Here is a 12,490-nt window from a genome sequence, read left to right as displayed (position 1 = left end):
TATGTAGAAGATGGGGCTGTTGCTGGCTAACCATCAGGAAATGTTCATCATGACCTGGTATAAGGCTGGAGTGCTTTTGTTTATTCTCTTATGCCTGCCTAAAAAATAGGCAAGCATCCTATAAGTGTTATGATAAGATTTAAAAGATAGGGAGACACTTCCCAAGCACAGTAACAACATGGGTGTTTTGTGAAGGTTCTCCAGCTGGAAACCTCCATGGCTTAGGTTAGACCATTTTTAGTTTTAAGAGAAATAACTATAAAACCCATGTCTTGTGTCCCTGTAAAATTGCATGTGAACTCTGAACTTCATATAAATTTCTAGAAAATGGACATACTCATCCCTAGAGTATGTGCTTAAAGAAATTTGTCAAGTTTCACAGTAGTAGCCATCTCATGAAAATCATCACTTAGCTTTCACCAAAGATGTTTGTCATTAGATATTCTTAGTGTTAGCATCCTGTAGATAATAATAGAAAATAATTGTGAGGAAGTTTGAACTCAAATGACATTTTTATGTATACTTTTGTATTTGCAGATGTGAAACAAGCATTAATTCAGTGGCAGGAACGAATTGAGTTTGCTCATAAACTGTTAACTCTTCTTAATTCCTATAGTCCTCCAGAACTTAGAAATGCCTGTATAGGTAAGTTAGTTGGAAAATACATCTGTATAAAAACCTAATGGAAGATGATTTTTGTGGAATATTCTTTGTAAGATGTGGTATTAGTTATGCAGGGTTTGGAAGACACTTGTCCTTTTTATGTGTTACAATGGCCAGCAGGTCCTAGAAAATCTAGTTACATTTCTCAACATGCCAATAATTATGCTATATGATCACTGGCAGGTCATGTAGTATATCTGGGCTCTTTGTCCTTAGGTTATCTCTAGATATCTTCCAGCTCTGAAATCTTCTGGTCCTATATAAATAAGGTAGGATCATGCAAATGTTTGCAAAGGAGAGCTGATACTGTAAAGGGTTCGGAAGATTATTTTACTGCCTGTTCTTTTGCCTAGACACAGTAGCTGTTCTTAGACTCCCAAGAATTTTGCCTTTTTATTGATTACATAGTTATAATAAGGTGATAATTTGTGCCTGTTAAGGGATCCCCCCTCCCTCGTTTTAAATTTATACTGAATTTTGTTTTACTAGTTTAGAAGCCATTTAAAAAAATTCTCTCTAGAGACTGTAACTTTATTACCAGTTTCTCGAAATGACATGAATGGCTGTCATGTGTAAGCAGTAAGTTTTGGCACGTTTCGGCCTGATGTTCTGTGGAATTACTGGTCTATACTACACTAACCTCTGATTGTCAATAGCCTGTCATCACGAGCTTTACTTCTGTGTGATTAGTCCATCTAGCATCATGAAACATTAAAAGTAGACTAAGGATTAGATCTTAGATCCAAAGAACTTTGAACCTTGGATTTTCCGTCTAAGTTGCTTTGGTTGATTTTAGGAAGACATGTCATCAATGTGCATTAAATATTTCCCTTAGTGTACTCTTCTCCGTGACGCTTCTCTTGGATAAATAGAATACAAATAAATAGTTTTAAACTTTGGTTTCTAAATGATGACTGTATTATGGTTAGTAAGTGTGCTGATCCAGATTTGATTGAACATCAGACAGAATTTCTCCCAGTGTCAGCAGCTAAAACAGTTTGACTCGTTAAAACTTGTCGCCTGCCATGCTGCCACTAGTCACCCTAACAGGGTTTGTGAGTTCGAAAGAAGCAGGTTAGAGATACTCTAGTTTTTTAATACTCATATTGTGTTTTTATTTTCAGATGTTCTCAAGGAACTTGTGCTTTTGAGTCCTCATGACTTTCTTCATACTCTGGTTCCATTTCTACAACACAACCATTGTACTTACCATCATAGTAATATACCAAGTACGTATTCATCTAGCACAGTACTTGAATGTGGTTGGTATTTAATCTTTCTGCACACTGAAACATGGAGATTTATTTTTTTCCATTTATTCTTACTGTACACTTTTAATGTCTTAGTGTCTCTTGGACCTTATTTCCCTTGTCGAGAAAATATCAAGCTAATAGGAGGGAAAAGCAATATTCGGCCTCCGCGCCCTGAACTCAATATGTGCCTCTTGCCCACAATGGTGGAAACCAGTAAGGTATGTTGGGATGCCAGGAAAACCATGTTTCTGTAGTACACAGTAATTTGAAATTTCCCCTCTGGCAGTTATATTAAACTTAAATGACCATTTTGTGGATCCTAAGAAGATTAGACTCATTTGGACTTTTTCCTTTTAGTGCTCTGAAATGTTGGTTGAATATTTGCAAAATCAACAATAAGCACAAGTAGTAAGTTTTTTCCTCCCTCAAAAAAAAAAAAAATACCCTAATATAAAGTCCTACTAGTATTTGTCACTAGGCTAAATTATAACTGGGCCATATATCTAAACCTGAAAAGTCAAGTTAGGTATTTACTATTGTTTAAATTTGGCCATTTAATTAATGACTTCTTTTACTGCCCTTTTAATTATAATCCTTTCACCTAAGCCTAATATCACTGATTGATAGCTTGACCATTTGTAGTCTTGATTCTTCTCTTCTAATGCGTATCCTAAAATAATGCTAATTCTAAATTATAAAGAACGTACATTGACACAAGATAATTTCTCAGTTTCAACATTTTTTAAACAGTTTTCCCCCTTTATCTTTCTTCACTCTGCTTCATTCACACTCTCCCTTGCCCACCGTTTTTGGATCTTAAATATACTTCTCATAAGATAAAATATTTAAAATAATTAACATTGCAGTAACCATTCCAGAAAACTTTTGAAATCTATTTCAAAAATCAAATTTAATTCAGCTCTTCTTGATGATGTCTGTAGAACTAAAGTGTCACATTTTAAAATCCTATAGTAATTTTACTTGATTAAAGAAAGTATATAGAGATAATGGGTAATTTTAATTGATAAGCATTTGCACACTGAAAATAAACTTGTGACAATTAAGATCTTAACATTTCTAGAAACTTGGAATTTAAAAGTAGGTTCTTATAGAATTTAAATATTTAATCAGCTTTTTAGTTAAACTTATTACATTTGCACAAAATATGCTCTTTAATTTATTATACAATTTAAGTGCAACCATTTTATCATCTTTAACCTTCAGGGCAAAGATGACGTTTATGATCGTATGCTGCTAGACTACTTCTTTTCTTATCATCAATTCATCCATCTATTATGCCGAGTTGCAATCAACTGTGAAAAATTTACTGAAACATTAGTTAAGCTGAGTAAGTATAAAAGATAAGCAGTAAATTCCACTGAATTATTTTAAGCCCCTAGCCACTTAGGAAGGGGAGACAAAAATGAGACAACCCTTTTTTTCTTTTTTAAAGTGCCGGTTTAAAAATATTAATTATTCTTGGGAACATTTTTATTTTTATTAAGAAAACACCAACTTACTGGTTTCCATTGAATAGTTCTGCCCAGAGTTTCAGCTGGCCTATAAAGGAGTGTGGAGTAGGGCTGATCACTTTTGTACATAGAAGCCCAAGTCCTCCTCCATCTGCCCAGCAGAATTTTAAAACAAAAACCAAAAACTACTCTGCTTAGGGAGGCAGGCTTAGAGAGGTGGACTTTCCCAGCCCTGATCTTGAGGATAAGATGAGATCTATAGAGCCAGCTGTGCTTTGGAGCTGGCAATGCCAAGAGCAAACTGAGTGGGCTTGCCAGGGTGAAGCAGAGGTGCATATGTGAGTAAATTAGGAGGTAAGTTTCATGAAACAGAGAGGTGAATGAGAAGAAAGGAAATTTGAAAAAGGAAGATATGAGAAATAGAAAACAAAACCGTCAGTGAATTATAAAAGGGGTAAAATCTCAAATTACTCCAGGATGTGCTTGAGAGCTATAAGAGAATTGCTGCCAGTGGGTGACTTTTTCTAGCTGATAAGTCTTTAGAAGACATGTCCCCTATCCCAGGACCTCCAGAGTTCCCAGACTCTGTGTGTTCTTTGAATCTTAACTTCTTTAGGGATGGCCCAGGATCCTCTCCCAGTGTTGTGTAGTTTTGTTTCAGAGCATAGGAAGTGAAATGCTCATGGAATTACCACTCAGGTCAAGAAACAGAATATTGCCATGCTCTAGAACCTCCCCCTTGTGCTTTTCCTCAATCACAACCCCTTCTTTCTATGGAAAAGTTTTGATCGATTTTAAGTAGGGCAAGATATGTGAACATACCTTAGGTTTCATTATCGGAGAAGAAGGAGGTGGTAACAGCTGTCAGGGATAATTCTTCTTCAGAAAAACCATTTTATTGGTAAGTGATTAGTGTCTTCAGATTTAAAAGGTTGTTCCTTCCATCGGTTATCATTAGCTGGTTTTATATACATACGGCTGAATTGCCAGGTTGGGGGTGGTGGGCAGGGAGCACATACTCAGGTTGGCCATTTCATGATTACACAGTTTGGTCATGGCACTTGGTAAAAAACTAAAACCTAGCAGTGGCAGTGATCAAGTGTGAGAAAATGTCCAGGAATTCTAGTAACACAGCTTTACTCCCAGATAAGGAGGGGGACTTACTAAATGCTGACCTTGAGAACGGTTCTTGGTAATCATGTTCACATAATTTATACCAGAAGTTATGTGAGGAGCTATTTTAGCTGCTTGAACAGCTCTGATCAAATAGTGAACGTTTTACCCTGTTTGGGACTGTCTTCCTCATCAATACAGATACACAATTTTGAGGAAATTAAACATGGAAGAGAGGAGGAGAGAGGGAGGGGATGGACATACACTTAGCCTTCAACATTAGCTGAATCAACTCTCATAATACTTTATACTTACATTCCTCTTGTTACCATGAAGCACTGTTGATGCTGCCTCCTAGTGTTTAGTTTTCTACATAGCACTATTCTATAGAACTTTCTTTGAGGATGGAAATATTCTCCAACTGCATCATTGTGCATGATATGATAGCCACAAGCCATATGTGAGTGTTGAGAACTTGAAATGTGATTTAAGGAACTGAACTTTTATCTTAATTTTAACTAAGCCAGATTTGACTGGTGGCTGTGTATTGAATAGAAACCAAAGCCTTTACAAATTGAGCAGGAAAAGAAATTTTTCAGAGTTATATATTTTTGTTAGATCCTCATACTCTTCCACCTTTTCCGGAACTCATTATATCTTAATGCAGAAAATTAGACACTATTTTAACAGAGACCTAAAAGCAGTGCTTTCCTCATGCCTCATCTGAATGAAGAGAGTATGTCCCAATGTTTAAAGTTAACTTCCACTTTCAGCTGAAATGATTATTTCCAAGGAGAGTCACTAGGAAAAAGCTTAAGAAGTTAAGCCCATGTTAATGACTGTAACGGGGAGCAGAAAGTTGATAAGGAGTTCTAATTTGTGTAGTTTTTTTTTTTAAGATTTTATTTATTTATTCATGAGAGACCCAGAAGGAGAGAGAGGCAGAGACACACACAGGCAGAGAGAAAAGCAGGCTCCATGCGCAGGGAGCCTGATATGGGACTCGATTCTGGGTCTCCAGGATCACGCCCTGGGCCAAAGGTGGTGCTAAACTACTAAGCCACCAGGGCTCCCTAATTTGTGTAATTTTCTTTTTTTTTTTTTTATTAGAGAAAAGCAGGCTCCATGCGCAGGGAGCCTGATATGGGACTCGATTCTGGGTCTCCAGGATCACGCCCTGGGCCAAAGGTGGTGCTAAACTACTAAGCCACCAGGGCTCCCTAATTTGTGTAATTTTCTTTTTTTTTTTTTTTTAGTTTGTGTAATTTTCTTAAATTATATTTGGTAACAAAGAAAGGGAAGGGTAAATTTAAATTGGTTATGTCTTTAATCATTTGAGCCTTGAGATTAGATCCAAGGGCCAATATTGTGACCATGGGTGGGATTGTCTCAAAACTTGGTTTGTAAGTCACTTAGTTTTGAGGAAAAGACTTTGTAGTAATTCTTATATAGGTAACTGAGTAGATTTTATGATTTGTTAGGAGATAAAAAGGAAGTATGTAATAATTGTATATTAGAATTGTAGGTTAGGGGCATGGGGTTAGGGGAAACAAAAGTGGAGGAAAGAATTTTGGGAGAGTGAATAAAGCTACGACTGCCATGTGAAATAAGTGTCTGAAACTACAGTATTTTGATTAATTGAAAAACAACAGAGTTTAACCAAAAAAGATTCTAAAAAAGAATAATAGGAGAACCTGACACTATTAATTTCTGAAATACTTACTAAAGATCAGTAATCTTTAATTTTATTTTTTAGGATTTACTTACATATACATAATTTATAATTCAAAATAACAAAAGGTACACATCACCATACCATTCACAGGCCTGCCCTCCACTTATATTAATTTTATCTTTTTTTGCATGAAAACAGCAAATACAGGTTTATTCTCTCCTTTCTTACATAAAAGTAAACTATAATGTTTAAAGCTATATATTGTAGGTATGGAAATACATAGGTAGAAAAACATACACGGGCAAAAACAGCCCCAGACAAACATAAGGATACATGAGGATTCTGAAGACAGTAAACATGACCTATCAAACCTGTGGAGACGGTATGGTATTGAGGGAATCACGTATGTAGGGAGAGGAGGGGCAGAATTTTATTAATCTACTTATCACTTAGACTAAAATAGATTAACCCAAAGATTTAGTTGTGAAAAATAAAATTATAACAAAATTAGAGAAAAATATAGAATCATATAGATAGTACCGTCCAACTTGAAAGGCCATGTTAAACAGGACATAAAACCCATAAACAAGAGAAATTATAATTTTGGCAACATAAAAACTGAAAATACTACGTGTTGAAAAATGCCATAGGTTAAAGTACAGCTAATGGGGAAAATACTGGCATTCTAAACAGTTAAATGGCTAGTATTGTCAATACAGTGATTTTTAGGATTCAGTGAGATGGGAAAGAACGTTAGTAAGATAAGTAAAGGACGTCAACAGGCAACTCCTTCACACATACAAAACTACTAAATGTTTGGTAACCATAGGAGGGTTGCCTCTCCTTATTAATGTTGGTTTCTCTTTTCTCTCATTTTTCCCCCTAACTATGATATAAAGTTTAAATGGTATACATGTTTAAACAGTTTGGGGAAAGAAGAGCTGTTACAATGGAGTCAGTTTAGGGATGCATATTAGTATTGCCAATTTGGATTATCCATGGCCCTTGATGCTGCAGTACCAGATCTAAGAGTCTACCCTACTCTACTTATAAAAGTGTCCAACAACATACATAGGCTATTTATTTTCATTCAGTTTTTATTGGGTAAAAACTGGAAACAACTGTCCGTTAGTAGGAGCTTAGTTAAGTAAATCTGTAATTTATCATAGAGTCATTAAATAGTTTGTATTATATGGTCTTTAAGAGGATAGGAAATGACCTTGGATTACATGAAAAAAAGCAAATTGGAAAACAATATGCAGAATGTGATCACAGTCCTACAACAATAGGAAAAATAACTTAGTACATGTGGAAGAAAAAAAAAAAAAAAACACCCACACAAAACCTAGAGGAATATACATACTCCCAGCTGTGTAAGGATGAAATTATGGGTTGCTTTCAAGGTCTAGGTAATTTTCATTTTCAGAGATAAAACAACAATCTTTCACCTTTACTATTTAACGTTGCTTTTGACAGTTTTCAGAATGCATTGGTAAATGAAAGTAAAAAATAGTAAAAGGAAATTTTGCAAGCAACATGGTATACCTAAAAATTGGAAATCTTCAAAATTTCTAGAATTAAAAAAATTACGACAGCTGGTAAAACTAAACAAATTAGAAATTCAGATTATAAAAAGCACAGCTCTGGTTCATGCTTTACCTTTTTTGATGTCAATGTGGTACATTGTGATTGGAAAGACGACAGCTGGTTAGCTGTTTTCCAAAGACGACTTAGAAAGGTGAATGAATATACCAGTCATTCAGTGCAGATCAGAAGGCAACTTCTGCCAGTCTAACAAGGGCAAATCCATTTATCCTAGGCCTATACTAAGTAATTCCACTTAATAGATATATCTATAATTTAGCAATTGATTACCAGTCTGTTAATTTACAACAAGGAAGAACAGGCACAAGGATCTGAATATTCCATGGGTAGGGCCAACAGATTTTTTTTTTCCAGTAACCTACATGGAAAACCAAATAAACAGCAGAAGGTTGCTTAGTGTGTATGAGTGAGAACAAGGTGAATTCTTAGGCTCTAAAATGTCTTGATGATTCGGTCCCATAGTGGAGCATTACTTGTGGGCTTTTATCCATTGGCAGAAGCTACCACTTCATGGATAATGCTTGGATGGTCTAAATACTCCTATAGAAAACCAAACAATCCTAATACAGTTCAGGTAGGAGATGACCTGAACTAGTAAATATACATATAAAATATTTCATCCTCACAACAATCATCTGAATTGCCATTTTACCTACAAAAACAGTTTTAAAAAGATTTAATAATGCATCTAGTAGCTTCTTCAGTATATAGTGTTACTAATGAGGGAAAGATATTTGGAATAGTTTTTTTTTTTTAATTGTATATTAGTTCCTTTGTGGATGGGGTAGAGAATATGAACCCAGTGAGGATGTCTGAAGTCACAGGATGAAGAAAGATGGGCAGAAGCCAGTATGTCTTAGGCCTGCCTGTCCTGTTTCATGAGACAAGGCTTGGACGTGGTGCTTGATTGCCTCTCCCTGTGCTTTGTGCCCAGTAAGAAAGACACCCCAGAAGGTATTGGAGGAATGTGTGGAGTAAGATGGCATTGGCCTCTACCTTGAGTCACAGAGCCAAGATGCACCTGATCTCAGTGCTTTGTGAAAATGCTAGAAAGAAACTGAAACTGTGTTGCTCTGAAAGGATGCCCTCCTTCCAAAGGAGGTGCAACTCAGGAAATAGGACTGTGAGAGAGGTAACTTTGGCTCACTGTATGTAGGTGGCAGTGTTTTTCAGAGTGTAGTGTGGAAGATGGTCCAGGGAAAATAATTTTATATTATAAATACGTATGCCTCTTACCATGTCACAAAAATATACAACTAGTATGCCAAATTTGTGACTTCCTAGATGTTATGCTGCCTAAGGCTAATAATGTAGAATTAGTGAATCCAAAGATTAGTATTAAGTAAACAGTACAGGTGATGGATAGATAGGAAAGCAATAATGAAAGTGATATGAATGGCTGAAGTTTGGGAATACAGTGATGACTGAAAAGATTATAGGCTTCAGAATAAGGTATACCTGGGATAGACATTGTGCTCGCTGGCTTTTGCGATGAACCTGAGCAGATAATCTCTCTCAGCCTGATTTCTTCATTGAGTAGAGACGAAAGGAGGATAAAACAATGCCTCCCAAAGTTGACGAGAAAATTAAATGTAATTATCTGATAGACCTAGCACAGTAGATGCCAGTGTATATTTATTTCCTTCTTCTCTTGTAAAATAAAGATACTTGTATCAGATTATTACTTGGAAGTGATCTTAGATTACAGAAATCCTCCATGGTTTTGTTTGTTGTGATAGTGCTGGCTTTTTGGTAGTTGTGGAAAATAGGAATAAAGATTATTATGCTTTGATGAATAATTGAGGAAAAAGTAAAAACTAAAGAAACAAATTGTGATGTACGGTATACTTTCACCGGAGAGGGTTAAGGTCAGAAGAGCCTTTTCAGAGGTTGGCAGACTCTTTCTGCAAAGGGTGTACTTTGCTGGCCATATGTATGGTCTGCATCACGTATTCTTCTTCACTGTTCTTTTTACAATCCTTTAAAAATACAAAAGCCCTTTTTAGCTCAGATGGCCATAGAGACAGGTTGTGAACCAGACTTGGCCTGCAAGCCAGAGTTTGCCAACCTTTGGTCTATGATAATTATGGATTATGGATAATTATGATGCAGAGACGAGGGAGCATGGAAACTCTTTCCTGTACCCAACAATTTTGATGCCCTCATTTGCTTATGTGTATTGTGCTCTTACGGTGGGTAAATGCCTCCATCCCCATCCAGATTAGGTTAGGACAAAGGAGAGTGACTATCATTTCTTTGGGGGGGGGGGGGTGTCTCTCTACAAAGGGATTAATCTTGACAGGAAAATAAATAGGCTTACCACAAAAGGGAATCTTGGCATCCTTGGATGACCAAATTGGATGACTGATCTGACTTTCCTGTCCTAAGATTTTCTTGAATTTTTGGTCCAATAAACAGTAATAGTCTGCATGCTGCCTGATTTTGTATAAGCAGTGAGCTTACCTGCATGCTAAGGAGGATCTTTACATTTTTTAATGTTTAAAATTTTTAAATGCTAGGTTATTCTAAATATTCTGTGACACAAAAATTACATGTGATTCAAATTTCAGTATTCTTAAATTTTATCGAAAGACAGCCACACCCATTCATTTGGTGTTGTCTTTCACTGCTTTCATACTACCCTGCAGAGTTGAGTAGTTGTAACAGAGATCATTTGGCTGCAAAGACTAAAATATTTACTATTTGGCCCTTTACAGAAAAAGTTTGCTGACTTCATGTCTAACTCATAATTTTTTCTTAACTAGAGGAGAATAGTTTTATTATATTTCTCCTCCATCATCAATTTTCCCTGGCTTTGCTGATACTGGTAGTATGGAGAATGAGAAATTTACTTACACCTGTGGGTATAGCAACTTCTGTGCTTTTTGAGAGGTAGGAGGGCAGAGGGTAGAGGAATAATACATTTCTTAAAGATACGCTTTGACATTTGGAATAGGAAGAGGAAAGGTTGAAACAATAGAGGTTCCAAATAGGACACTGACATACAGCTAAGTATGGTCCACCCAGAAGAATTTGGAGACAAGGCTAGAAGCTGTTAGACTCAAGAGCAGTGTTTATGCAAATCTACCATAAAGGTAATTTTCCCTGGCTTTGGAGAAACAAGGTAAAAGAAAAAGGAACACTATGTTTTCTAATTCTCCACATCCTCTTTTTAACCTTGTCCCTCCTTCCTCTCCAAACTTAGCTAGTCCATGAAAATGATCTAATACATAGAATGGTACCTTAATCCAAGAAGGCTTTGGAACCACTTGCAATAGCCCTTATGAAATTGTCCCAGATAAAGTTCTAATTCTTTAAAAGCAGAATTGGTTTAAGTTACCTCAGATCCTGATGGGAATGAGGTGTGGAATGTGAGTGGATTCCGCCAAAGTATACTGCATTCTAAAATATTTCCCTGGTTAAAGCATTGGAATGAATTCTTTCCCTTTAAGTATTCTATATAGTTCTAAAACATGTAGAAAATACTAATAGTTATGAGTAGATGCCTATAGAATTGTACCTGCAGAGTTGAATATCTCAGTAGTATAATCTATAATTATAACCTATTCTGATTTCTTTTTAAATATTAGGTGTCCTAGTTGCCTATGAAGGTTTGCCTCTTCATCTTGCACTGTTCCCCAAACTTTGGACTGAGCTATGCCAGACTCAGGTAAAGAAAATGAGTTTTAGATGATTTTGGTCTGTCATCTCATCTGACCATTTGGTCAGTAATTTTAGGAACAGTGGATTGAACACAAGCTGGAAATTGGTGTTTTAGAATCTTGGTAGGTAAAATATGATTAATGGAAATAATAGCTATTGAGTATTGGGCATCAAGTTGCCATTTTGAGATTTTTACTTTAGTAGATTTGTATCCCAGAGGATGTTTCAAATGAGCTATTTATAATTTGAATTTGTAATTTATAGGTTAATGTAAACAGTTGTGCTAAAAATCGAAAACAGAGAGGTGTATTTACGGGAAGAAGGCATATGCCACTTGCTCTCCCTCACCTGCCCCATCTCTTGCTCCCCTCCATCCTTCTTAAAACTAGCAGAAACCATTGTAGCAGTCTTCTTTACCTCTTCCTTGTTACTTTGGAGAGGTGTTCAAGAGTCTGATCACTTACTTTTACCTGCAGTCTCATTGAGAACAGGAAATACTGTATCCTACCTATCTTAAGTATCTAAGAGCCAACTCTTTAAAATAAAGTGGGCACCTCAATAATGCTTGTTTAATTGGGGCAGGGGTTGGGGAGAATGGCAGGGATGTGGGGAGAAACCTAATTGGTCCTAAGATTTGGCTCATTGCTTGGATCATGCATAAAGGATCCTCACTTTTAGACTCAGGGGGGGAAAAAAAGGCAAGCTATTGGTTCCCTGCCTGGTTGCAGCTGCCCATCCCCAGAGGAAGAGATATTTGTTTACTTTGGCTTAAACTTTACCCAAATTACAGCATCTGAAACATTGAAACACTGTATGCCTCTGGTGCAGCCTCCTGCCTGGGCTGTAATGCTGTTTATTCTCCTAGTGAATGTGTGTCAAGTGGTGCTATGATAGTTGTTTCTCTGTCTCCTCCTTACAAACTGTGGGTTCCTCAAGTATAGAAATGGAGTCTTCTCTAGCCTCTAAAGAAATATTTTGTTTTCTACAATAGGACTCTTTGAAAGGTTAGTTTAAATTGATCACCGGGCTTTTAGTATATTGCGGAC

The 12,490-nt window shown here is 36.4% G+C and overlaps 1 protein-coding gene across 3 annotated transcripts in view; it reads left to right on the top strand.

The window, feature by feature from the left end:
* USP34 (ubiquitin specific peptidase 34) overlaps nucleotides 1–12,490 on the top strand; it is a 245,570-nt gene that overhangs the window by 229,172 nt on the left and 3,908 nt on the right. For all 3 annotated transcript variants that reach the window (XM_077915546.1, XM_077915544.1, XM_077915547.1), the window contains exons 72-76: nucleotides 538–645; nucleotides 1,788–1,892; nucleotides 2,010–2,134; nucleotides 3,141–3,264; nucleotides 11,372–11,451. In XM_077915546.1, the coding sequence (XP_077771672.1) occupies nucleotides 538–645; nucleotides 1,788–1,892; nucleotides 2,010–2,134; nucleotides 3,141–3,264; nucleotides 11,372–11,451 (542 nt within the window). The remainder of the gene's footprint in view (nucleotides 1–537; nucleotides 646–1,787; nucleotides 1,893–2,009; nucleotides 2,135–3,140; nucleotides 3,265–11,371; nucleotides 11,452–12,490) is intronic.

The sequence above is a fragment of the Canis aureus genome, chromosome 11, assembly GCF_053574225.1.
Source record: "Canis aureus isolate CA01 chromosome 11, VMU_Caureus_v.1.0, whole genome shotgun sequence".
Classification (NCBI taxonomy): Eukaryota; Metazoa; Chordata; class Mammalia; order Carnivora; family Canidae; genus Canis; species Canis aureus.
Note: the sequence above shows the minus strand (reverse complement) of the source record. Positions and strands in the feature narration are given on the sequence as shown.